Raw genomic sequence first — 27561 nt, 5'->3', positions numbered from 1 at the left:
GTTCGCGCTTGTGCAGGCTGCTCCTTTGGGCTGAATAGAAGGGCGCTGTATCGGAGCATACTCGGAACGAATGGGGAGGCTGGTTCTGCTCTTCTTCGGGGGTTGGACATGTCGGCGCTGTCGGAAATGGCAAAGCGCTGTTAGTGCTGTGGCAGCAGAAGGGCAGCGTTGGGGACATGCGAAGAGTGCGCTAAGGCTAGGGCCCAGAGCAGGAAGCAGAGCGGGGAGCCCCTGGTGCGTTTGCTGGCTGGGGAAGGCTCCGACACTGCTCCCGTCTGTGGAGGGAAATCAGCTGGTAGGCCAGACGCCATCTTTGCTACCCATGCGATCAGCCCCGTGGCGGCGGTGGGATCACAGGCCGCACTGAATCCAGTGTTGGAGGTGGTGAGTGCTGCTGTGCTCCCTCTGGTGAGGTGGTGACGGGGAGGGGGTCTCCATTTTCCCCGGAGTTTGTGCTTCCTATGCACAGAGCTTTTTTGTTGAAGTCATCAGCTGCAGAAGCGCCGTTGCCTGTGCCTCAAGGTCCCCAGCCGGGCACGCCCCAGTGTCTACCTAAGAGACCCCGGTTAGAACTTCCTCTCGTGGAAGAGGATTTTTCTGGGCCTTTGGAGCCAGAGGATGGCCAGCTGTCAGGGGACTTCCTGTTGGCTGCCCCTGAAGGGCTGGAGGAGGGGGAGATGCCGCTGGGTGAGGGAGATGACCCTACAGCGGTTAGTCTGTTCCGCAAGGAGGAGCTCCCGGCTTTTATAGTGCGGGCACTGGAGGTGTTAAACATCTCTTCACTGGATCTGGTGCCTCTGGCGGTCACTGCCCCTTCCATTATAACGGGTACCAGAGGTCCGTCTAAGGCTTTATATCCACGAGGCCATGAGGGTGCTCATTGAGGCTCAGTGGGATACCCCAGAATCAAGTCTCTGGGTGGCATGGGCCATGTCAACGGTTTTGTCCGCTATGCTCGGAGAATTTGGATTCTCTGTATATGCCGGTGGTGGATTCCTTAATTACGACAGTCACAAAAAAAGTCCACCTTACCCTCAGGACTGTAAGTTGGAGGCAGCCCTGAAGTCAGCCTTTGAAGTGGCCTCTTTGGCCCTGCAGGCATCGGTCTGTGGTTCTTATGCGGCCCGGGCTTGCCTCTCCTAGGTCCTGAAGGCTTCCTCGTCGGAGGAACTCATTGATTGCCTACCGGCATTGGAGTCTGGGTTAGCCTACCTGGCGGATCTACTGTATGATATTCTTCGGGCTTCGGCTAAGGGCATGTCTCTGGCAGTGACGGCCTGCTGGTGGGTATGGCTGAGATATTGGGCAGCGGATGTTGCTTCTAAGTCCTGCTTGGCGAGATTACCCTTTAGGGGTAAGCTACTCTTTGGTGTGAAAGAGCTCGGGGACTCTAAGGGTCAGCGGCTGCCGGAAGACCGAGGTAAGGCGGCATCTAGATCTGTTCGCCCTCGTTTTCGGGAGGCTAAGTGTACAGACCTGCTTGATCGGGCACCTTCCAGCGACCTCGTTTCCAGCAGAAGCAGCAGCTCTTTCGGGCTGACAGGCGTGCAGTCGCCTCAGGGCCCAGAGGGCCGCAAGGAAGCAGAGGGGTGCAATGATGGGGCCCTGGCTCATTGCCTTCCGGTGATTGGGGTCATCTGTCTCTTTTTCGGAAGGAGTGGGCCAGGGTAACTTCAGACGATTGGGTCTTAGATGTGATTCAAGATGGCTACATACTCGAATTCGCTCGACTCTTGTCAAATTTTTTTCCTGGAATCCCCCTGCAAGGCCGCTGTCAAGCGCATGGCGATTCAGGACACTCTGTCTGAGCTGCTACGTCTGGGGGCAGTGGTTCCAGTACCGCCCGCAGAGATGGGGCAGGGTCACTACTCCATCTACTTCGTAGTCCCGAAAAAAGGCGGGACCTTCCGCCCTGTCCTCGATCTCAAGTCGGTCAATGGGTGCCTGCGGGTGCGACATTTCCATATGGAGACTCTACGCTCTGTTCTGACGGTAGTGCAGCCAGAAGAGTTTTTGACCTCGCTCAACCTCAAGGAGGTGTATTTGTGCATCCCCATTTGGCCTCCTCATCAGCGCTTCCTGCGTTTTGTGGTTCTGGGGCAGCATTTCCAGTTCCAGGCCATGCCCTTTGGGCTCGCAATGGCTCTCCCGCACCTTTTCCAAAGTTATGGTGGTCATCGCAGCTTTTTTACGGGCTCGGGGGATTCAGGTACACCCGTATTTAGACGATTGGTGATTCGTGCGCTGTCATACACAGAGTGTGTGCAGGTGATGGAAGAGGTCTTGCGTCTGCTGCGGTCTCTGAGTTGGGTAGTCAACTTTCAAAAGTGTCAGCTCAAGCTGTCAGTCCTTGGAGTATCTGGGGGTCCTCTTGGATACTCAGCAGGGCAGAGTGTTTCTCCCAGAGGCTCGCAGGCTTCGGTTGCAAAAGCAACTGGCTTCTTTGCTTCAGTTTTCTGCTCCCAGGGCTTGGGATTATGTGCAGGTTCTGGGATCCATGGCAGCAACGTTGGACGTGATTCCTTGGGCCAGGTGTCATATGCAGCCTCTACAGTGGTCCCTGCTCAGCCGGTGGTCACCCCTGTCCGAGGATTATGCGTTTTCTCCGAGGACAAGCAGGCTGCTTGTTCTCACTGATGGGTGACGTCCACGGCAGCCCCTCCAATCGGAAACTTCTCTAGCAAAGTCCTTTGCTAGTCCTCGCGCGCCCGCGCGGTCGTCTTCCCGCCCGAAACCGGCTCGAGCCGGCCAGTCTTCTTTTGTCCGCACTCGGTACGGTCGTGTTTTCGCCGTGTCGAGCCCCGGAAAGTCGACCTCGCGCGTCCAAATTTATTTTGACGTGTTTTTTCTTCGGAAAAGTCTTTCAAGTGTCGGGAAGTGCTCCGGAAACCCCCCCCCCCCCCCCCCCGGGTTTCGTGTTAATCCTCCCCGTACTTCCAGCTTTTTGCCCCGATAAGTTTTCTTTCGTCGTCGGGGTAGGCCTCTTTTCGGCCTCGGTCGAGATTTTCTCCCTTACAAATTTTTTGGTGCTCTTTTTCCGTCATTTCGGACTTTGATTTCGCCGGCGCGATTTTTCCGCCCATGACATCGAAGCCTTCCAGCGGCTTCAAGAAGTGCACCCAGTGCGCCCGGGTTATCTCGCTCACTGATCGACACTCGTCGTGTCTTCAGTGTCTGGGGGCCGAGCACCGCCCTCAGAACTGCAGTCTGTGTTCCCTGCTTCAAAGGCGGACTCAGGTAGCGAGACTAGCCCAGTGGAACGTGTTGTTCTCGGGCTCTTCGTCGGCATCGGCACCGGGATCTTCGAGTGCATCGACGTCGTCAGCGTCCAGACCATCTTCCTCGGCCGCCCCTGCATCGAGGCATCGGGCCTCTGCATCGGCGCCGAGACATCGGATAGCTGCATCGACGTCGGTGGTACCGGGACCTCGTCTGCTGATGTCGTCGGACGGTGGTGCATCGTCAGGAGTGCAGGTGAGGGCTGTCCATTCCCCTGCTGGTGGCGGTGAGCCTTCGGGTGGGTCTCCTCCTACCCTGAGGGCTCCTGCGGTACAGCCCCCCCGAGACCGACCTCCTTCGGCCTCGGCCCCGAGGAAGCGACGGCTGGATTCTACGTCCTCCTCGTCGGTGCCGGGGAGCTCCGGTGACATGCTTCGGAAGAAATCAAAGAAGCATCGACACCGGTCGCCTCCCCGCGTCGGCACCGAGAGCTCTGGGTCGCCGAGGGAGTCGGCACCCAGCAGGCATCGGCACCGAGAGGACCGCTCACCCTCTGTTCAAGAGGTGTCGATGCGCTCCACTCTGGACAGCCCGGAACAGCCTCCTCGCCTGGAACAGGTTCTGACGTTGACGCCTGCATCGACCTCTTTGCCTTTCTCTGCAGCCGCTCTGAACGAGAGCCTCCGGGCCGTTCTCCCAGAGATTCTGGGAGAGCTGTTGCGCCCTACCCCTCCGGTACCGGCGGTGCTTGCGCCTCCGGTACCGTCGAGCGTGGCGCCGGCTGGCCCATCGCCAGGGGTGAGGTCCCCGACGTCTGCGGCCACCTCCCAGGAGGGCTCCCCGACTACGTCGGCGGAGGGAGCTTCGCCGATGCGGGCCAGGGAGTCTACCTCTCGACGCCCCCATCGTGGACGTGGCTCCACTGAGTCGAGCCGGGCGAGGTTGCAGACACAGGTTCGTGAACTTGTGTCTGACACCGAGGGTGAGGCCTCGTGGGAGGAAGAAGAAGACCCCAGATATTTCTCTGACGAGGAGTCTGAGGGTCTTCCTTCTGATCCCACTCCCTCTCCTGAAAGACAGCTTTCTCCTCCTGAGAGTCTGTCTTTCGCTTCCTTTGTCCGGGAGATGTCTACGGCCATCCCCTTCCCGGTGGTTGTGGAGGACGAGCCCAGGGCTGAAATGTTTGAGCTCCTGGACTATCCTTCTCCACCTAAGGAAGCGTCCACTGTTCCCTTGCACCATGTCCTAAAAAAGACATTGCTTGCGAACTGGACAAAACCTCTAACTAATCCCCACATCCCCAAGAAGATCGAGTCCCAGTACCGGATCCATGGGGACCCAGATCTGATGCGCACCCAGTTGCCTCATGATTCTGGAGTTGTGGATCTGGCCCTAAAGAAGGCTAAGAGTTCTAGGGAGCATGCTTCGGCGCCCCCGGGCAAGGACTCTAGAACCTTAGACTCCTTTGGGAGGAAGGCCTACCATTCCTCTATGCTCGTGGCCAAAATCCAGTCTTACCAGCTCTACACGAGCATACACATGCGGAACAATGTGCGGCAGTTGGCGGGCTTGGTTGATGCTCTTCCCCATGAGCAAGCCAAGCCTTTTCAGGAGGTGGTCAGGCAGCTGAAGGCGTGCAGAAAATTCCTGGCCAGAGGGGTGTATGACACCTTTGATGTTGCGTCCAGGGCCGCTGCTCAAGGTGTGGTGTTGCGCAGGCTCTCATGGCTGCGTGCCGCCGACCTGGAGAATAGACTCCAGCAGCGGATTGCGGACTCGCCTTGCCGTGCGGACAACATTTTTGGAGAGAAAGTCGAACAGGTGGTAGAGTCTCTCCACCAGCGGGACACCGCATTCGACAAGTTCTCCCGCCGGCAGCCTTCAGCATCTACCTCTACAGGTAGAAGATTTTTCGGGGGAAGGAAGACTGTTCCCTACTCTTCTGGTAAGCGTAGGTACAATCCTCCTTCTCGACAGCCTGCGGCCCAGGCTAAGCCCCAGCGCGCTCGCTCTCGTCAGCAGCGTGCGCCTCAGCCAGGCCCCTCGGCTCCCCAGCAAAAGCAAGGGGCGAGCTTTTGACTGGCTCCAGCAGAGCATAGCCGACATCCAAGTGTCAGTGCCGGGCGACCTACCAGTCGGGGGGAGGTTGAAAGCTTTTCACCAAAGGTGGCCTCTAATAACCTCCGACCAGTGGGTTCTCCAAATAGTCCGGCAAGGATACACCCTCAATTTGGCCTCAAAACCTCCAAATTGTCCACCGGGAGCTCAGTCTTACAGCTTCCAGCACAAGCAGGTACTTGCAGAGGAACTCTCCGCCCTTCTCAGCGCCAATGCGGTCGAGCCCGTGCCATCCGGGCAAGAAGGGCTGGGATTCTATTCCAGGTACTTCCTTGTGGAAAAGAAAACAGGGGGGATGCGTCCCATCCTAGACCTAAGGGCCCTGAACAAATATCTCGTAAAAGAAAAGTTCAGGATGCTTTCCCTGGGCACCCTTCTCCCCATGATTCAGCAAAACGATTGGCTATGCTCTCTGGACTTGAAGGATGCCTACACACACATCCCGATACTGCCAGCTCACAGACAGTATCTGCGATTTCAGTTGGGCACACGCCACTTCCAGTACTGTGTGCTACCCTTTGGGCTCGCCTCTGCGCCCAGGGTGTTCACAAAGTGCCTAGCTGTGGTAGCAGCGGCACTTCGCAGGCTGGGGGTGCACGTGTTCCCATATCTCGACGATTGGCTGGTGAAGAACACATCCGAGGCAGGAGCCCTGCAGTCCATGCAGATGACTATTCGCCTCCTGGAGCTACTGGGGTTTGTGATAAATTATCCAAAGTCCCATCTTCTCCCAGTGCAGAAACTCGAATTCATAGGAGCTCTGCTGGATTCTCGGACGGCTCGTGCCTATCTCCCAGAGACGAGGGCCAACAACTTGTTGTCCCTCGTCTCGCGGGTGCGAGCGTCCCAGCAGATCACAGCTCGGCAGATGTTGAGATTGCTGGGCCACATGGCCTCCACAGTTCATGTGACTCCCATGGCCCGTCTTCACATGAGATCTGCTCAATGGACCCTAGCCTCCCAGTGGTATCAGGCTGCTGGGGGTCTAAAAGACGTGATCCACCTGTCCACGAGTTTTCTCGAATCCCTGTATTGGTGGACAATCTGGTCCAATTTGACTCTGGGACGTCCTTTCCAAATTCCTCAGCCACAAAAAGTGCTGACAACGGATGCGTCTCTCCTGGGATGGGGAGCTCATGTCGATGGGCTTCACACCCAAGGAAGCTGGTCCCTCCAGGAGCGCGGTCTACAGATCAATCTCCTGGAGTTGCGAGCGATCTGGAACGCTCTGAAGGCTTTCAGAGATCGGCTGTCCCATCAAATTATCCAAATTCAGACAGACAACCAGGTTGCCATGTACTATGTCAACAAGCAGGGGGGCACCGGATCTCGCCCCCTGTGTCAGGAAGCCGTCAGCATGTGGCTCTGGGCTCGCCGTCTCGGCATGGTGCTCCAAGCCACATATCTGGCAGGCGTAAACAACAGTCTGGCCGACAGACTGAGCCGGATTATGCAACCTCACGAGTGGTCGCTCAACTCCAGAGTGGTGCGCCAGATCTTCCAAGCGTGGGGCACCCCCTTGGTGGATCTCTTCGCATCTCGAGTGAACCACAAAGTCCCTCAGTTCTGTTCCAGGCTTCAGGCCCACGGCAGACTGGCATCGGATGCCTTCCTCCTGGATTGGGGGGAGGGCCTGCTGTATGCTTATCCTCCCATTCCTCTGGTGGGGAAGACTTTGTTGAAACTCAAGCAAGACCGAGGCACCATGATTCTGATTGCTCCTTTTTGGCCGCGTCAGATCTGGTTCCCTCTTCTTCTGGAGTTATCCTCCGAAGAACCGTGGAGATTGGAGTGTTTTCCGACCCTCATCACGCAGGACGAAGGGGCTCTTCTGCATCCCAGCCTCTGGTCCCTGGCTCTCACGGCCTGGATGTTGAGAGCGTAGACTTTGCCTCTTTGGGTCTGTCAGAGGGTGTCTCCCGCGTCTTGCTTGCTTCCAGGAAAGATTCCACTAAGAGGAGTTACTTCTTTCTGTGGAGGAGGTTTGCCGTCTGGTGTGACAGCAAGGCCCTAGCTCCTCGCTCTTGTCCTACACAGACCCTGCTTGAATACCTTCTGCACTTGTCTGAGTCTGGTCTTAAGACCAACTCTGTAAGAGTTCACCTTAGCGCGATCAGTGCATTCCATTACCATGTGGAAGGTAAGCCGATCTCAGGACAGCCTTTAGTTGTTCGCTTCATGAGAGGTTTGCTTTTGTCAAAGCCCCCTGTCAAGCCTCCTACAGTGTCATGGGATCTCAATGTCGTTCTCACCCAGCTGATGAAACCTCCTTTTGAGCCACTGAATTCCTGCCATCTGAAGTACTTGACCTGGAAGGTCATTTTCTTGGTGGCAGTTACTTCAGCTCGTAGAGTCAGTGAGCTTCAGGCCCTGGTAGCCCAGGCCCCTTACACCAAATTTCATCATAACAGAGTAGTCCTCCGCACTCACCCTAAGTTCTTGCCAAAGGTCGTGTCGGAGTTCCATCTGAACCAGTCAATTGTCTTGCCAACATTCTTTCCCCGTCCTCATTCCTGCCCTGCTGAACGTCAGCTGCACACATTGGACTGCAAGAGAGCATTGGCCTTCTACCTGGAGCGGACACAGCCCCACAGACAGTCCGCCCAATTGTTTGTTTCTTTTGATCCCAATAGGAGGGGAGTGGCTGTAGGGAAACGCACCATATCCAATTGGCTAGCAGATTGCATTTCCTTCACTTACGCCCAGGCGGGGCTGGCTCTTGAGGGTCATGTCACGGCTCATAATGTTAGAGCCATGGCTGCGTCGGTAGCCCACTTGAAGTCAGCCTCTATTGAAGAAATTTGCAAAGCTGCGACGTGGTCATCTGTCCACACATTCACATCTCATTACTGTCTGCAGCAGGATACCCGACGCGACAGTCGGTTCGGGCAGTCAGTTCTTCAGAACCTGTTTGGGCTTTAGGATCCAACTCCACCCCCCGAGGGCCCTGTTTGTTCTGTTCCAGGCTGCACTCTCAGTTAGTTGGTAAATTTTTTAGGTCAATCTCAGTTATGTCCTCGCCGTTGCGAGGCCCAATTGACCATGGTTCTTGTTTTGAGTGAGCCTGGGGGCTAGGGATACCCCATCAGTGAGAACAAGCAGCCTGCTTGTCCTCGGAGAAAGCGAATGCTACATACCTGTAGAAGGTATTCTCCGAGGACAGCAGGCTGATTGTTCTCACAAACCCGCCCGCCTCCCCTTTGGAGTTGTGTCTTCCCTTGAAGTGTATTGTCTTGCTACATACTGGACTGGCCGGCTCGAGCCGGTTTCGGGCGGGAAGACGGCCGCGCATGCGCGGTGCGCGCGAGGACTAGCAAAGGACTTTGCTAGAGAAGTTTCCGATTGGAGGGGCTGCCGTGGACGTCACCCATCAGTGAGAACAATCAGCCTGCTGTCCTCGGAGAATACCTTCTACAGGTATGTAGCATTCGCTTCGAATCCCGTGGTCTCCGAGGGTGCGCTTTGCGATGCGCTGGTGGCTTCAGCCACAGAGTCTGCTCAGGGGTAAGCCCCTCGCAACTCTGGAGTGGATCGTGGTAACCATGGATGCCAGTCTCATGGGTTGGGGGGGCCCACTGTCTGGGCCGGACGGCCCAGGGCACCTGGTCATCGGTGGAAGTGACACTGTCAATCTTCTGGAATTAAGGGCCATTCGCCTGGTGTTGCAGGTCTTCGAGGCTCTTCTGCGGGGACAGGCAGTCAGGGTGTTTGTTGTCCGTCAATGCAACAGTGGTTGCTTATGTCAACAAGCAGGGGGGCACCAGGAGTGCCTCGCTGGCAAAGGAGGCCTCCTCTCTCTGTCTGTGGGCAGAGAGGCATCTCTCGATCCTGTCGGTGGCGCACATTGCGGGGGTGTTGACTGTGGAGGTGAACGTCCTCATCCGGCATCAGCTGGATCCGGGGGAGTGAGAGCTCTCCCAGCGGGTGTTCGATCAGATCACGGCCCTTTGGGGAGTTCCGCTGATCGATCTGATGGCTCGTTCCTCAAATGCCAAAGTGCCTCGCTTCTTCAGCAGGGGCAGAGAGGCCTGCTCCGAGGGCATAGACGCGCTTCTCCAGCCATGGCCGGAGCATCTCCTGTACGTGTTTCCGCCATGGCCCATGATAGGACGCATTATCGGATGGATTGCTCATCATCCGGGGCCGGTAATCCTGGTTGTGCTGGACTGGCCCAGATGACCGTGGTATACGGACCTCATTTGGCTGCTTGTCAACAGTCCTCTGCGGCTGTCGGTCCACAGCGATCTTCTGGTGCAGGGGCCAATAGTCATGGAGAATCCCACCCTCGTTGGGCTTACGGCGTGACTATTGAACGGTCGCACCTCCAGTGCAAGGGTTATCCCGACAAGGTAATTGCCATGATGTTGCAGGCGCGGAAGCGTTCTACGTCTTCGGCTTACGCTAGAGTGTGGCACACCTTTGTGCCTTGGTGCTCTTTGGCGGGCATTTTGTCAGAGTTGGCGCCGCTGTCGTCTATTCTGGCATTTTTGCAGAAAGGTCTGGATAAGGCACTTTCTTTGAGTACCCTTAAAGTGCAAGTGGTGGCTCTAGCCTGTTTTAGGGGTTGCTTGGGTGGTCGCTCAATAGCGGATCATCCGGATGTAGTGTGTTTTTTGCGGGGCGTCAACCATATTAGGCCTCCGAGGGTGCCGGTGCTTCCAGAGTGGAATCTGAATCTGGTGCTCTGTGCTATGCAACATCCTCCTTTTGAGTCCCTGAGTCAGATTTCTCTGAAGGACCTTACGATGAAGGCGGTGTTTTTGGTGGCTATGGCCTTGGCAAGACGAGTGTTGGAGCTCCAGGCGTTGTCATGCAGGGATCCCTTCCTCCATTTTTTGGAGGCGGTAGTGTGCATTCGGGCTGTTCCTTCCTTCATGCCTAAGGTAGTGTCTCGCTTTCATCTGGGTCAGGCCTTGGTGTTGCCGGCCTTTCGATGGGAAGAGTATCTAAGTGAGTTCCGGGCCTTGTGTTGTTTAGATGTGGCACGTTCTTTTGCACTATTTGGAGGCCTTGAATTCCTTCCGCCGTTCGGATTATCTCTTTGTGCTGTTTGCGGGGCAAAATAAAGGGGCAATGGCTTCTAAGGCCACAGTGGCCTGGTGGCTCAGGGAAGTGATTAGTTTGGCGTATGTGGCCATGGGGAAGATTCCTCCTCTCGGGTTGAGCGCATTCGAGTAGGTCTCAAGCTACATCCTTTGCGGAGGCCCGTCTGGTGTCGTTGGAAGACATTTGCAGAGCGGCTACCTGGGTGTCGGTACATGCTTTCATGAAGCATTATCGGTTGGATGTGGCAACGCGTCAGGACACAGCCTTCGGGGCATCTCTGTTGACCTCGGGGGTGCTTGGGGCCCATCCTACTTGAGAATTGTTTTGGTACATTCCACAAGTCTCTGGATTGATCTGAGGATGCAATGGAAGGTAAAATTAGGTCTTATCTGATAATTTTCTTTCCATTAGTCCCTACAGATCAATCCAGAGGCCCTCCCTGGATTTGTTAGGTTCTGTTGTGTTTCCATTTAGGGTTCTTCTGTTGAGTCTATGGGGCAGTTTAAAGAAAAGAAAAAAAAAAGAGGAAAGGAAGAAACTTTCTGCTGGTGATGTTCTCCCGGGAGAGGCAGGAGAGCGTGTTGTATTGGATGAAGGGATTCCTTTTACCGCTTTGGTATTGTTCATACTGAGATTGAGCTGGCTGTATAGGACTACATATACCAATCTCGGAGTTCTCTCTATCTCCATCTGCTGGTTGAGGAACATAACCCACAAGTCTCTGGATTGATCTGTAGGGACTAATGGAAAGAAAATTATCAGGTAAGACCTAATTTTACCTTTTAAAAAAAGGTTCCAGGGGAGATCCGGGCAAAATGGTAGAGACTATTATTAAGAATAAAATTACAGAGCATATTCAAAAGCATGGATTAATGAGACAAAGTCAACATGGATTTAGTGAAGGGAAATCTTGCCTCACCAATCTACTACATTTCTTTGAAGGGGGTGAACAAACGTGGATAAAGGTGAGCCGGTTGATATTGTGTATCTGGATTTTCAGAAGGTGTTTGACAAAGTACCTCATGAAAAAATCCAGAGGAAATTGGAGAGTCATGAGATAGGAGGTAGTGTTCTATTGTGGATTAAAAACTAGTTAAAAGATAGAAAACAGAGAGTAGGGTTAAATGATCAGTATTCTCAATGGAGGAAGGTAGTTAGTGGGGTTCCCCAGGGTTCTGTGCTGGGACCGCTACTTTTTAACATATTTATAAATGACCTAGAGATGGGAGTAACTAGTGAGGTAATTAAATTTGCTGATGACACAAAGTTATTCAAAGTTGTTAAATCATGGGAGGATTGTGAAAAATTACAAGAGGACCTTACGAGTGGGAGACTGGGCGTCCAAATGGCAGATGACATTTAATGTGAGCAAGTGCAAAGTGATGCATGTGGGAAAGAGGAACCCGAATTATAGCTACGTCATGCAAGGTTTCACGTTAGGAGTCACAGACCAAGAAAGGGATCTAGGTGTCGTTGTCGATGATACATTGAAACCTTCTGCTCAGTGTGTGTTGCTGCGGCTAAGAAAGCAAATAGAATGTTAGGTATTATTAGGAAAGGAATGGAAAACAAAAATGAGGATGTTATAATGCCTTTGTATCGCTCCGTGGTGCGACTGCACTTCGAATATTGTGTTCAATTTTGGTTGCCGCATCTCAAAAAAGATATAGTGGAATTAGAAAAGGTGCAGAGAAGGGCGACAAAAATGATAAAGGGGATGGGACGACTTCCCTATGAAGAAAGGCTAAAGCGGCTAGGGCTCTTCAGCTTGGAGAAAAGGCGGCTGAGGGGAGATATGATAGAGGTCTATAAAATGAGTGGAGTTGAATGGATAGATGTGAAGCGTCTGTTTACGTTTTCCAAAAATACTAGGACTAGGAGGCATGCGATGAAGCTACAAAGTAGTAAATTTAAAACGAATCGGAGAAAAGTTTTCTTCACTCAATGTGTAATTAAATTCTGGAATTCGTTGCCAGAGAATGTGGTAAAGGCAGTTAGCTTAGTGGAGTTTAAAGAAAGGTTTGGATGGCTTCCTAAAGGAAAAGTCCATAGACTGTTTGGGGAAAATTCACTATTTCTGGGATAAGCAGTACAAAACGTTTTGTACTTTTTTGGGATCTTACCAAGTATTTGTGATCTGGATTGGCCACTGTTGGAAATAGGATGCTGGGCTTGATGGACCTTTGTTCTTTCCCAGTATGGCAATACTTATGTAATAATGGTCTATGAACTTTTCCTTTAGGAAGCCTTCCAAATGTTTTTTAAACCCCGCTAAGCTAACTGCTTTTACAATATTCTCTGGCAACAAACTCTAGAGTTTAATTACACATTGAGTGAAGTAAAATTTTCTCCAATTCATTTTAAATTTACTGCTTTGTAGCTTCATTGCATGCCCCCTAGTCCTAGTATCTTTGGAAAGAGTAAACAAGGGATTCACGTCTACCCGTTACATTCCACTTATTATTTTATAGACCTCTATCATATCTCCCCTCTGCTGTCTTTTCTCCAAGCTGAAGAGCCCTAGCCGCTTTAGCCTTTCCTTGTAGGGAAGTCGTCCCATCCCCTTTATCTTTTTCATCGCCCTTCTCTGTACCATTTCTAATTCCACTATATCTTTTTTGAGATGCGGTGACCAGATTTGAACACAATATCCAAGGTGCGGTCGCACCATGGAGCGATACAAAGGCATTATAACATCCTCATTTTTGTTTTCCATTCCTTTCCTAATAATACCTAACATTCTATTTGCTTTCTTAGCTGCCACTGCACACTGAGCAGAGGACCAACGTATCATCAGCGATGACGCCTAGATCCCTTTTCTGGTTGGTGACTCCTAATTAGAGAGCTGCACGGGAACGGGGTTTGCGGGAATCCCGCAGGGACGGAAGCAGTTCCTGTGGGGTTCCCGTGGGGACGGAAGCAGTTCCTGTGGGGTTCCCGCGGGGACGGAAGCAGTTCCTGTGGGGTTCCCGCGGGGACGGAAGCGGTTCCTGTGGAGTTCCCGCGGGGACGGAAGCAGTTCTGCTTTGTTCCCATGGAAGTGTAAGCTACACCTGCACCAGCCTCTCATCTACCGAGTACCAAGTTCTTTGAGTGCTGTCTCCTCCTCCTCCTCCTCTTCCTTCTAGCTTTAACAGCACAAATGTGGAAAGTCTTACATTAAGGAGGTGGTAGAGACACAAATGATGATGGAATTCAAAAAGACATGGGATGAACACAGAGGATCTCTAATTAAAAAATGGAAGTTATAAAAAAAACCTAACCTTAAATGGCTGCATGTATGTGGATGTGTGAAGTAATGCTTAGATGGCGACTCTGGCTGTGATTAACTAGGGCCAATACCGGGCAGACTTGTATGGTCTGTGTCTAATATATGGAATTCTGGTTTAGAATGGGTTGGAAAGGGCTTAGACAGCAACGTCAATGGCTGGAACATAAGGACAGTTCTGGACAGATTTTTATGATCTGTGTCCCACAAATGAGAAGATGCATAGACTGGAGTGGGCTTCCAACAACAACTGCAGCAGTTGGAACATAAGGATAGGGCCAGGTAGACTTCTATGGTCTATGTTCCAGAAACACAGAAGAAAGACCATAATCAAGTATATAATATCACATTTGTTGATTTAATCATGAATTGATAATGAGTGTGAATATTGGGCAGACTGGATGGACCATTCAGGTCTTTATTTGCTGTCACTTACTATGTTGCAATTAATCCTCTTTGCTACCGGGCTGATGAGCAGACCTCAGCTCTGACACAGGCATGAGCATTGGATGTCACCTGACCTACTCACGCTTGCATGTGGTGACCTCTCAGCACACAGTGCCAGTAAATCAGAGACAAATCTTACATGTACACATCAGTGTTCCAAGTTTCAGCTTCCATTCCTTCCTTCCCTACAGTGCTGTGGCTCAAATCCAGAGAGAGACTGAGGGAGCTGACTGGAATTTTCTTTTATGTACCATTAAATTCTTACAGTGATGTGTGGGGATGGGTTAAATTCTTGCGGGGACGGGTTGGGATGGGTTACATTTTTGCGGGGATGGGTAAGAGTCCAGCGGGGACGGGTGGGCACGGGTAAGATTCCAGCAGGGACGGGCGGGGATTGGTAAGATTTCTGTTCCCGTGCAACTCTCTACTCCTAATGTGGAACCTTGCAGTACATAGCTATAATTCGGGTTCCTCTTTCCCACATGCATCACTTTTGCATTTGCTGACATTAAATGTTATCTGCCATTTAGATGCCCAGTCTCATAAGGTCATCTTGTAAGTTTTCACAATCCTCTTGTGATTTAACAACTTTGAATAACTTTGTCGTCAGCAAGTTTAATTGCCTCACTAGTTATTCCCATCTTTAGTTTTCTATCTTTTTAACCAGTTTTTAATCCACAATAGATCACTACCTCCTACCCATGACTCCTCAATTTCCTCTGGAGTCTTTCATGAGGTACTTTGTCAAATGCCTTTTGAAAATCCAGATACACAGTAGTCTCTCGCCAGTGGCGAAAGAGATAATGGAATCTTTATCATACATCTGGCCTCATCTACATAGTCCCTGCTGCTTCCAAACTCAAAATATGGGGTACTCCAGCCTAAGAGGGAACAAAGGGTTACAACAGATTGGTGTGTAGCGAGAAAGCTGAAAGTCCTGTAAAGGAATCGATGCATCCTAAATCCAAAGGATATTATGCATAGTTGGAGACATCTTCCCCCTCCCCCCCCCCCCCCCCCCCCCCGGCAGTAGCTTGGTAACATTTAGGAAGCCACATGAAAAAAATCTAAGGGTATTACCCCAACTTGGGATTGTTCGGTATGGACCCACAGCTTATAAGCTTGATTCTGAAACCATTCTTCGGCAGCCCTAGCATGTGCATCCCTATGATATTGCCACAAATCACAATCCCCCTTATCTACATCTCTAAACAATAATTTCCTGGAAAATCTCTGTTTTCTATCACCCCAAATAAATTTCAACAATTTATTTTGAAGAGAACAAACGACACAACACTCCTAGGAACTGCAACAGGGAGATCCTGAAAAAGCCTAGGCAAGACCTTCATCCTAATGGTGGAAATCCTATCCAACCAAGTTAAGGATAAAGTGTTCCAATGCTCCAGATCTGCAGTAATAATAGCAAATAATTTGGGATAATTGGCCTCATACAGTTTATCATAATGAGGCTCGATCCAATCACCCAGATATTTTAGTCCCTTAGTGACCCATCGAAAAGGGAAGGAGACCTGTAAAGCCTTGAGAGTAGCGCCATCTGTTGTCAGATTAAATGCTTCAGTCTTTCCTGTATTAACGTTGAACCCCGACACAAGAGAATATGCCCTGAGTTCCACAAGCAAATTAGGCAAAATGGTGACAGGAGAAGTCAAAGATAACACATTGTTTGCAAACAGACTGATCTTATATTTTGACATGCCCATTAGCACTCACTTAATGTTCTGTGTATAGCCGCAGCCAACAGCTTCATCACCAGAACAAACAGAAGTGGAGACAAGGGGCCTCTGCTATCCCAGCCCTAATAAGCACCTGATCTAAAAACTTCCAACGTACCCAGCCTTTTTCTCAGCATCTATCCTCAACAAAAATGCCTTCTGAGCTCTTTGACAGGATATATGGTTTACGTTTATAGTTCAATGGATATTATCTGCTGCTTGTCTTTTAGACGCAAAGCCCACCCAGTCAGGATGAATTGGGGTGGGCAAAACAGTGCCCAACCACAACGCTAATCTTAGCTAGAATAATGTCTGCATTCAAAACAGATTGGATAATTGTCCTTCCCAAGTGGATGGATGTGCTTCAAAATCTGCCTGTGATTTTCCGGCTGTAAGACTTGCAGCAATGGAATCGGGTGCTTTAGTGCTTTTTGTGGCGGACAGAGCGTCCGTGTGCCTCGCTTGCACAGTTGCAACTCAGCGAGAGGGGGGTTTGGGATTTCCGGACCTCAAGGCCTATAACATTGCTTGTCATCTGCGATTTGTAAGAGACTGGATTTTTCACAATTCTACGTATTATGATATTGTTTTCAAATCTACTATATCCAGGGAGTTATCCCTGGCTTATGTTGTCCATGCTCAAGTTCGTCAGCTCACTTCCCGGTTCAAGCTGCATCATCTCATTGCATCCTCATTATGGGCCTGGAGCTGTTTTCATTTGCCTGTCACCTGCTCAAGATATTTGCCTGTTGTGGGTAATGCGGATTTTTCTCCAGAACTCTTGCTTCTGAGTATTGGGAGCTCGGGACTTGCAAAGGATCCAGCATTTGTCGGAGGAAGAGGAGACTCTATGAGATGATTCTCTCCACCAGATGTATGAATTCTGCCTGGCAGATTTATATGCTTAGCTCTGGCTGTGGCATTATACCCTCACCTTGGTGCATGACTTCTGTTCAGCATTTGTGGAATCTGCCTTCGAGGACTCCTGGCTGCTTCCTAAAGACTTGGTTGAACATTTTTATGAAATCTTGACGTGCACACAGGGATTGCATCCTTTCCACCGGGTGGTGGCTTTCTGGATCACCAACTTTGAATATCAGAACATTGAAAAGTTTTTACAGAGCTTGTAGTCGGTTTTCAGTTTGGTGGAGAGCATCTACTTGCGGGAATTCCACTGTAAATTCCTCCTGCGTACGTACATTTATCCTTCTCGAGCTAGGAAGATGGATTCCCCTCAAGTGGGACCTGAGTTAAATGTGTCACAGGGGAGGCCTCATATAAGCATTGTGTTTGGGACTGTTCCTTTATTTCTGACTTTGTGGCAACATCTCTCTCTTACGTATTCTACTACTTGGATACCTAATCCACAAGCAGCGCTGCTGGACAATGTACATATGATATGGGAGGGCACCCGGGTATCTGGTCTTTCTCTGCAAGGCATTTCTTACTGCAAAGCTTTCCCTAGAACCGCAGACCTTGGTGCAGTGGCGGGTACAAATGTAGGAACTGCTCCAATGAAGCGCATGTTAGTGGACTCCAGAGGCCCGTGGGCTAAACAGCACTTTTTGAAACTGTGGACCCTATTCATGGACACTGTCTGTATGAGTCTGTTCCACGCTTCTAAATGATCTTGATGTTTAACTTGATAATTTGATTGTGTGGTGTTAGACCCAATTTTGCTTGTTTTGCTTGCAGGGAAGGGGATTGGGGTGTTGGGGGGGGAGGGGTTGAACATGTTTGAGTGTATTTTGTTGTTGGTTTTCGAGAATACATATTTGTTGTTTTTCTCTATGGGCTGAAGCTTTAATAATGATATTTTCAACTAGTCTTACTACACTACCTCTGTGTGTCTTATGATATTAAGCTAGTACTGAACTGAGAGTGTCACTAAACTAGTTATTTTTTATTTCTCTTAATTATACTCAGCTTATACAAAGCATAATGTGTTGGGGTGCATTTCACAGAAAAATACTTTTCTTTTGCAGGTGAAACTACCCCCAATGATGGAAATCATAACTGCTGAACAGCTGATGGAATACCTAGGTTAGTACATGCTTTTATCAGGATAGTTTGTTAGGCAATAATGCTTTGCCTAAAAGGAAAATAACATAAAATGTCACCTGCCAGCCGGTTCATTTTATCTACTTTGTTTGTTTTTCATGTGGGGAATTTTTGAAAATTTCACTACCATTAGGAAGACTGATCTGGTGGAAAGATAGACAATAAGACCCCATCTGCATATGATCCGGTGGGGTGAAAGATGTATGTGGGGCAAACTGCCAGCTTAGCAGGATTGATGAAAACCCAGTTATGATATGATATGGATTCCACCAAAATGAACTTTTATATTGTCACTGGAAAGCAAAAGTGTCCTATGTTCAATGAGACATATATTTCAGTACACTTCTGTAAGATGATCTTGAATGCCAAACTGTTACAACTTCTGAAATGCTATATCTCAGGTAAACAATTCAAGTTTGATATAGTTCTGATTTATAATAAGCTGTTTATAATAAGCACATTAAACACTTCACTTCTTATTTTCTGTTTTGCATCAAGTGCACATACAACACTTTTGCTTTAAGGCAACAATATTTAGAATCAAAACTATATAATCAAGTATGCTATCCTTTTTTTTATTTAACCATACTCTGTAATACCAGCTAACCATCAAACATATAAACGGCGAGTGACCGTACTCACTGCAAATGCGCAGTAGAGACTTCCCTCTCTGTCCCGCCCCCGCGTCAATACGTGATGACGGGGGGGGGGGGCGGGACAGAGAGGGAAACTGCGCCGCCGACGTTGCTACCGCTCCCCCCCCACTCGGAGTCGCCGCCACCCCTCCACCCGGCCCGGGCCCTCTCTTCCCTTCTGAACTTACAGATCCATTCGCCGAACGCAGCAACGCACATCAGCTGAGCTGCAGTGAGCCCTTCCTTCTTTGCCTGTGGCCCCGCCCTCCTGTGACGTAACGTCAGCGAGGGCGGGACACACACAGGCAGAGAAGGAAGGGGCAGCTCAGCTGATGTGCGTTGCTGCGTTCGGCGAATGGATCTGTAAGTTCAGAAGTGAAGAGAGGGCCCGGACCAGGTGGAGGGGTGGCGGCAACGACTTCGAGGGGGGGGGAGCGGTGGCGACTTCGCGGGGGGGGAGGGGAGCGGTGGTGACCGCGGGGGGAGGAAAACCTCTATACCAGCCCGTTTTTACGGGCTCAACGGCTAGTTTATGTATAAAAAGGTACATGTATATGGTATTACTTTTCTTCCCAGTTTTTTTTTCCCTTGGGTTGTAGTGAGCATTTCTTTTGTATTAATGATGATTTGCTTAGAAATGCTTATAAGTTGTATATCACTTTATTATCATTTGATGTGAGTAAGGATGCTGTCAAATCTTCATCTTTCTTTTGCGTCCTGCAAATGGCAAAAGACAAGAAATTTCAGCAATTCCAGTATTATACAGCACCCTCACTCGCACCTTATGATATACAACTCAGTGGGGAAGGGGAAGACATCCTAAATAGCAAGTTAAATACTGTTAGCAATACTTTGGTTATAACATAAATTGTCTCAAGAATTCATCATATTTAACTGCTTATATGTGGTTGGCATGATTGCAAATTGCCAACTAGTGTTTAAACATGAATGACTATAATTTGCACATAGTGCTTACTTTATTTATTTTTTGTCTATTAGATTGTAAGCTCTTTGAGCAGGGACTGTCTTTCTTCTATGTTTGTGCAGCGCTGCGTATGCCTTGTAGCGCTATAGAAATGCTAAATAGTAGTAGTAGTAGTGACGGGTGCGGCTAAGGTTGCGTTGTTGGGCAGACTGGATGGACCGTTCAGATCTTTGTCTGCTGTCATTTACTGTGTTAGAAATGTTTGCTGCAATAACATTTTCTTAATTGACTTTATTTTAAAGCTATTCTGTTGTGGCACCGATAAATAAACATGTATTATTGGCATATTAATCAAATATGTCTATTACCTGAGAACCCTCTTCTGCTTCTTCAGCAGCTACATGGAGCAGGAGAGGGAGGGGTTGATGCTGGAGTGGTCAGAGCAGTGCAGATTCAAATAACTTTATTGGCATAACAGTTTTTACTGTTACACTCTTATGTTGTATTCTGATGAATTTACCCTCTTTTTAGTTATTGCTTTGTGAACTACTTAAGAGTTTTTAATCATGGACAGTATATCAAGAACTGTATGTGCGTGAAAACAATACAAAGAGTGGTTAAAAATAAAAATATCAAACAAGTAAAGAGCGGGTTTATATGAATGGGAACCCTGTTCAAAAACAGTGATAAGGAAGAATGGAAAGGACCTCAGATAAGTGACATACAGCAATAATGCTGAACAAATTGTGCTCTACATGAGCGTCACTGCAAATCAATCACTGGTCACTTTCTCACCATCCTCCCATGTGCTCAAATTTTGTAACAAACAAATCAAATATTAAATATCAAAAGCTACATTGCCCATAATGTTAAACATCACTTAGCTGCAAAGCGGTCGCCATCGGGCTTCCCTGCCCAACGGACCCGTTTCACCACCACAGGGCTTCTTCAGGGGCAAACGGGGGGACCCTCAGCATGACCATACTTTGACAACTGGACAATCTTTCCTACAACATAAAGCACAATTAATTAACCACACTGAAAGAACAAGGACCCACTCCACCCAAACCAAAATTCCAAATACTTACAGACTACCTTCCAGACTACTAACTCTGTGTGTGGAAGCAAAAAAATAGGCATTCTTCTAAAAAATCTTCATTACTATCTGTACCACTTGAAGACGAATTTTCTGCAAATACAGTGGACTAAAACCTCACATGTCCAGACACATTGGCACTGTCACTATCATGTTGTTTTGGAGTCCAAGTATATACCCTGCCTTAGTGCATCGCATGTTTTCAATGACTTCACTGTGAGAGTTCTAGATCGGGTACTTCCAACTGGGCGGGGTGGAGATTTGAATAGACGTCTCCTACAGTTGGAACAGAAATGGATTTTTCGTCTCCATTCTCTTGAACCGCAGGGTTTAAACACCAAGTTGGAATGGACAGTGTTTTTTTGAATAAGACAAGTGGTTTTGAAGATTATGAGGGTAGGTCATGTAGCTAGTGGAATGTGGGATTTTTGTGAGTTCTCAGAGTGGATGTTTGATGTTGAATTGCTTCTGTGTATTAGTGTTGAAGATAGGTATACCTTTTCTTTGTTTGGTGGTTTTGAGATATGTGTGTGTGGTGGCTCCTTTAAGGTTAATTAAGTAGGTAACACTAGGTGGGGCAGTAAGGTATTTAAGTGGATAAAGCCCTTCTGGTGTGTGCCACTTTTTGCCTCCTTACAGAAAGCCAGTGTTTTGGATGGTAGTTTGTAAGTATTTGAAATGTATGTTTAAGATAGGTATAATTGTTGTTTGGTTGATGGTTTTGAGATATGTGTGTGTAGGTGGTTTTTAAGGTTAATTTAGCAGGTAGCACTGGGTGGGTATTTAAGTGGACAAAGCCCTTCTGGTGTGTGCTATTTTTTTGCTTCCACACACAGAATTAGTAGTCTGGAAGGTAGTCTGTAAGTATTTGGAATTTTGGTTTGGGTGGAGTGGGTCCTTGTTCTTTCAGTGTGGTTAATTAATTGTGCTTTATGTTGTAGGCAAGATTGTCCAGTTGTCAAAGTATGGTCATGTTGAGGGTCCCCCCCGTTTGCCCCTGAAGAAGCCCTGTGGTGGTGAAACGGGTCCATTGGGCAGGGAAGCCCGATGGCGACCGCTTTGCAGCTAAGTGATGTTTAACATTATGGGCAATGTAGCTTTTGATATTTAATATTTGATTTGTTTGTTACAAAATTTGAGCACATAGGAGGATGGTGAGAAAGTAACCAGTGATTGATTTGCAGTGACGCTCATGTAGAGCACAACTTACTACTACTACTATTTAGCATTTCTATAGCGCTACAAGGCGTACGCAGCGCTGCACAAACATAGAAGAAAGACAGTCCCTGCTCAAAGAGCTTACAATCTAATAGACAAAAAAATAAATAAAGTAAGCAAATCAAATCAATTAATGTGAACGGGAAGGAAGAGAGGAGGGTAGGTGGAGGCGAGTGGTTACGAGTCAGCATTATTGTTCAGCATTATTGCTGTATGTCACTTGTTTGATATTTTGGATTTTTTGAGCGGTAGTTCTCCTACTGAGTATTGTTACCTGGGTAAAAATAAAAGTAAACATTTTATAAAAGAGTCTATTCCTTAGCGTCCCTCCGGACCGACCCAGGATTGGACTGATGGGTTGTGCACGCCTTCCAGCAGGTGGAGACTCAGAAAATCTACTCTGGGAGCCAATAAGAGCCCTGGCTATGTGATCTAGATTCAGTATTCTCAGTCTCCATCAGGTGGAAGGAGGTGAGCCCTTAGTCTCCTCTCTGTTCTTTTTCTAATAGGAAATATAAGCAAAAAAAAAAAAAGACCTGTCTCGATTTTGTCTTACAGTCTGGCTCTTGAACGGGCACGCTTGTTGAAGAGGGGTTACTCCATTCTCTGGTCATGTCTTCAGTCAACGTCTCTAAATTATATTAGGACCTGGAGGATCTTTGAGGAATGGTGTTTGGAGCGGTGCCTGGCTCCTCTCTGGGCTTCCGTAGCAGAGATGCTAATTTTTTGCACCAGGGCTTTGAGAAAGGTTTGGCTGTTGCTTCCCTAAACATGCAAGTTGCGGCTTTATCTTGCCTTTGGGAGAAAGTGCAAGGTAAGTCCTTGGCTAGTCATTTGAATGTGTCCTGGTTTTTGAAGGCAGTCAGTCTCATTCGCCCTCTTGTCAGAGACATTTTTCCAGCCTGGGACTTGAACTTGGTACTTTCTGCCCCTACTAGGCTGCCCTTTGAACCTTTGTTGTCGTGTTCCCTTAAGGATTTGACACTCAAAGCTGTCTTTCTGGTTGCGATTGCTTCGGCTAGGCGGGTGTCCGAGTTGCAGGCCCTTTCCTGTCGGTCACCTTTCTTGCAGTATTCTAAGGAGCGAGTGGTTTTGCGTCCGGTTCCCTCGTTTCTTCCTAAGGTGCCTTCACGTTTTCGTCTCTCTCAGTTGGTGGTTTTGCTGGTTTTGAGTTCCTCCGGTTCGGAGGATCAGAGGAAATTTGCGGACGCTGGATGTTAGGAGAGTGCTCACACATTATCTCAGAGTTGCAGAGGATTTTAGGTGCTCAGATTGGCTTTTTCTGCTCTTTGGGAGCCCTTGCAAAGGGTTCGCGGCCTCTAAGCCGACTATTTCAAGGTGGCTTAAGAATATGATAGCATCCGCGTACCCTTTAGTGGGGAAACCAGTTCCAGAGAAGCTCAAGGCCCACTTGACGAGGGGTCAAGCTGCTTTTTGGGCACAGGAGTCTTTGGGTTCCGCCTGTAGACATCTGTAAAGCCATGACTTGGGCTTCCTTGCATTCCTTTTCTAAGCAGTACAGGCTTGATGTCCAATGTCGTCAGGAAGTGGTCTTTGTGGCTAGGGTCCTTACGGCGGGGGTGCTGGGGTTTCTCCCTTAATGGTACTGCTTTGTTTCGTCCCATCAGTCCAATCCTGGGCCGGTCCGGAGGGACGTTAAGGAAGGAGAAATTAGACCTTATCTGCTAATTTGCTTTCCTTTAGTCCCTCCGGACTAGCCCAGGTCCTGCCTGTCAATACAGCTCCGTGGTTTATTAGTTTCTCGAAGAGTAGTTGGTTTTGAAATCTTTGTTCCTTGTCATCAAGCAGATGCAGCCATTACAGATGGGTTGTGTCCATCAACCAGCAGAGGGAGATAGAGAGCACACTTTTTTCAGTGCCTCATACCAGCTTGCTCCACTGCCTCTCCTTTAGTAATCTCTATCTCCCCTAGCAGAGTGGTTGTAGCATCTTCGAGCTCCATCAAAAATCTGCCTGGAGGTTGCTCCTGTGCTTTTGCCAGTTGTTAGCCGGGGTGTTGGAGGCTATAGCAGCTTCACTTTAAAGGCACATAGGTTCGCCCTTTCCCTGCCTTACCCATACCTCCATGGATGTGGACACATTGCTTAGCTTTCCCTGTCCTTCCCCACCAACAGTGGATGCAGGCACATAGGTTCGCCCTTTCCCTGCCTTTCCCACTCACCTGAGCCTCCGGAGTTCTATTTACCTCTGCTTTCCTCACAGCGTTAAAAAAAAAAAAAGGAACAGAGGTTTTTCCTTGCCTTTTTCTGTGGGACCGGAGCTGTGAGGTAAGAGTGTTTTCTGACTCCTCTGGGGTGGGCCCGCGATCGGGGCGATTTTGGCGTGAACCACCATTTTGAATTTTACCGCCATTTTCGGCGATGGCTGCAGAGAATGTAAAGTGCTGTTCCAAGTGTGGCAAGCGCAGATCAGCAGCTGGGCTCTGTAAATCGTGCTGTACAGACGTTAGAGCCGGCCCAGGCATGGTGAGCGACGATTCTTCGCACTCTGAGCTGGCAGCGGACGCCATTTTGAATTTACCACATGGCGCGACCTCCACTGAGACGGAGAGTCCTGAGCCCGGTGGGAGGCCTCGGAGTGAGGCTGATATGAGAGCTACTAGCTTCAGCAGAGATCCGGGTGCCCAGGGTGAGTTTTTCTCCCCTGATTTTGTCTTATTAGTGCATAAAGCATACATGCTTCAAAGAGCTCTCCCACAAAGCCCTGCAGGGGCCTCTTCTAATGCCCCCCCGGTGGATTCTAGCCTGGGTATGCCCTCTGAGGCGTTATTCCCTGATAATTGGCAGAATATGAAGCGCAGAAGGGCTCATTCCCCTTCAGAGAGTGCTGCACCTCCATTTTCCCCCCCGTGGTTGGGCTGTGAGGATTCGGAGGACTCTGGCAGGCCTTCATAGTCTGAGGAGCCAGAGTCTGGTGCAGAAGTGACTCAGGATCTAGACGATCCCTCCGCGGTGAGGATTTTCCACCGTGATGAGCTGCCAGCGCTTATTTCTGATACCATGCAGGCTCTCTCTATTGAGGACCCTGACAGTGGCTCAGCCTCCTCTGTGAATCCTAGGATGGCTAGTACCAAAAAGTCTGCTCGAGCCTTTCCTTTGCATGACTCCATCCAAGAGCTTATTTCGGCTCAATGGGCTGACCCCGAGGGACCGTTGAAAGTTTCCAGGGCTATGGGGCAATTATACCCTCTGAGTGAAGAGCATATGGCTCGCTTTGCTATGCCTAAAGTGGATGCCCTAGTCACAGCTGTGACAAAGAGAACTACCCTCCCTGTTGAAGGAGGTGTTGCCCTGAAGGATATTCAAGACCGTATACTGTAATCAGCACTTAAACGGTCATTTGAACTTGGAGGTCTCACTATTCGGGTGTCTGCATGCAGTTGTTATGCTGCTAGAGCCTACCTGGCTTGGTTGCAACAGGCAGTGTAACAGCCCGGTGATGGAGCGGAGCCCTTTTTAGATGTGGCTTCGCGAATGGAGTCGGCCTTGTCCTTTCTTGCTGACGCCCTTTATGATATTGTCAAAGCTTCGGCTAAACACATGGCAGTAGCAGTGGCGGCTCGCCGTCTTCTTTGGCTACAGCATTGGGCGGTGGACATGGCCTCTAAGCAAAGGTTGGTGAAGTTGCCCTTTCAAGGCCTTCTCCTGTTTGGTGAGGAGTTGGAGAAAATTGTGAAGGGCCTGGGTGAGGCTAAACCCCAGCGCTTGCCCGAAGATAGGCCTCGGCCTTCCTCTAAGGGTGCGGCAGTCCACTCCTCTTACAGACCTCGCTTCCGTGAAGCTTGAAGGTACCGCCCGGGGCGTTCTGCTGGGTTCACTTCTCGTGCCAGTTTTCAGCAGAGGAACTCCTTTCGCTCGGACAAACGTTCCGCAGCCGCTGGCTCAAGGCCTGGAGTTCAGGGACGACCCTCTCAATGATGGTGCACCGGCCCTCTCCTCAAGTCCTGTCATCGGAGGACGTCTTTCCCTCTCTGCCGAGGAGTGGGCCAACATTTCCTCAGATCAGTGGGTCTTGGACCTGATCAGAGACGGTTACAGAATAGAATTCCACACCCCTGTAAGAGACGTGTTTGTGGAGTCCTGATGCGGTTCTGCCGCCAAATGGGCGGCAGTAGAGGAGACTTTACAAGGTCTGATTCAGATAGGGGCCGTGTCCCTGGTACCTCCCACCAAACACGGCTGTGGCCGCTACTCCATCTACTTTGTGGTGCCGCAAAAAGGAGGGTCTTTTCGCCCTATTCTGGACTTAAAAGAATTAAACAAGTCCCTGAGAGTGCGGCATTTTCACATGGAAACCCTGCGCTCCGTCATTGAGGTGGTACAGCCAGGAGAGTTTCTCACGTCTCTGGACCTGAAAGAAGCTTACTTGCACATTCCAATTTGGCCCCTGCACCAGAAGTTTCTGAGGTTTGCGGTGATGGGAAAGATTTTCCAGTACCGGGCCTTGCCTTTTGGCCTCACCACAGCTCCCCGCACCTTTTCGAAGGTTATGGTGGTAGTAGCTGCCTTTCTAAGGCGAGAGGGTATTCGGGTTCACCCGTACCTGGACGACTGGCTCATTCGAGCAAACTCTGCTGCAGAGAGTCAGCATGTCACAGCCAGAGTGGTCTCAGTACTTCAATCTCTGGCCTGGGTCGTCAATTTGGCCAAAAGTCACCTGACCCCCTCGCAGTCTCTAGAATATTTGGGGGCCAGGTTCGACACAGCCTCGGGGTATGTGTACCTACCCGAGCAAAGGTGGTGCAACCTTCAGAATCAGGTCCGTCTGCTCCTGAGGATGCCCCGCCCGTGAGCTTGGGACATTGTCCAGCTGCTTGGATCAATGACGGCCACCATGGAACTGGTGCCCTGGGCGAGAGCGCACCTGAGATCTCTACAGTATGCTCTACTCCAAGGATGGTCTCCAGTATCTCAGGATTATCAATGCAGACTCTCTTGGCTCCCTGCGGCCCGACTCAGCATGGAGTGGTGGCTCTCAGACAGCATGCTGCGGCGAGGAATGCCGCTGACGCTCCCTGATTGGTGCCTAGTGGTGACAGATGCCAGTCTGAAAGGCTGGGGCGCACATTGCAAGGGGAAGCATGCCCAGGGTCTATGGACACCCGAGGAGTTGGAGTGGTCCATCAACCGCCTAGAGTTGAAAGTGGTGTTTCAGGCGCTTCTGGCCTTTCAAGTGACCCTGGAAGGATTGGCTGTCAGAGTGATGTCGGACAACACGACAGCAGTGGCCTACATAAATCGACAAGGCGGCACTCAGTGCAGAGCTCTACCGCACAGGCCGAACAAATTTGCCACTGGGCCGAGCTGCATCTACAGTTTCTGTCGGCAGCTCACATTGCAGGTAAGAGCAACGTGCAAGCCGATTATCTAAGCAGGCATCAGATCGATCCAGCGGAGTGGGAACTTGCAGATGAAGTGTTCCTGCAGATATGTGCCAAGTTGGGCAAGCCCGTGATGGATCTAATGGCGACAAGCACCAATGCCAAAGTCCCATGCTTCTTCAGCAGACGGAGAGATCCTCGCTCGGCGGGGTTGGATGCCTTGGCTCAACCCTGGCCTCCGGGCCTACTGTATGTGTTCCGTCCGTGGCCCTTGATAGGGCGAGTGCTCCTGCGGATTCGGCTGCATCCAGGAGAAGTGGTTCTCGTTGCCCCGGATTGGCCCAGGAGGCCTTGGTATTGCTGACCTCCGACTGATGCTTGTAGAGGATCCCCTTCAGTTACCTCTGTTTCCCAACCAGTTGTCACAGGGTCCGGTGACCATGGAGGACGCCGG

The 27561-nt window shown here is 49.8% G+C and overlaps 1 protein-coding gene across 3 annotated transcripts in view; it reads left to right on the top strand.

The window, feature by feature from the left end:
* Positions 1 to 27561, top strand: part of MINDY2 (MINDY lysine 48 deubiquitinase 2) — a 278383-nt gene that overhangs the window by 13392 nt on the left and 237430 nt on the right. For all 3 annotated transcript variants that reach the window (XM_030188817.1, XM_030188811.1, XM_030188807.1), the window contains exon 2: positions 17817 to 17874. In XM_030188817.1, coding sequence (XP_030044677.1) covers positions 17817 to 17874 — 58 coding nt within the window. The remainder of the gene's footprint in view (positions 1 to 17816; positions 17875 to 27561) is intronic.

The sequence above is a fragment of the Microcaecilia unicolor genome, chromosome 1 (genome assembly GCF_901765095.1).
Source record: "Microcaecilia unicolor chromosome 1, aMicUni1.1, whole genome shotgun sequence".
In the NCBI taxonomy this organism is placed as follows: domain Eukaryota; kingdom Metazoa; phylum Chordata; class Amphibia; order Gymnophiona; family Siphonopidae; genus Microcaecilia; species Microcaecilia unicolor.
This window is presented reverse-complemented; position numbering and strand designations above follow the sequence as displayed.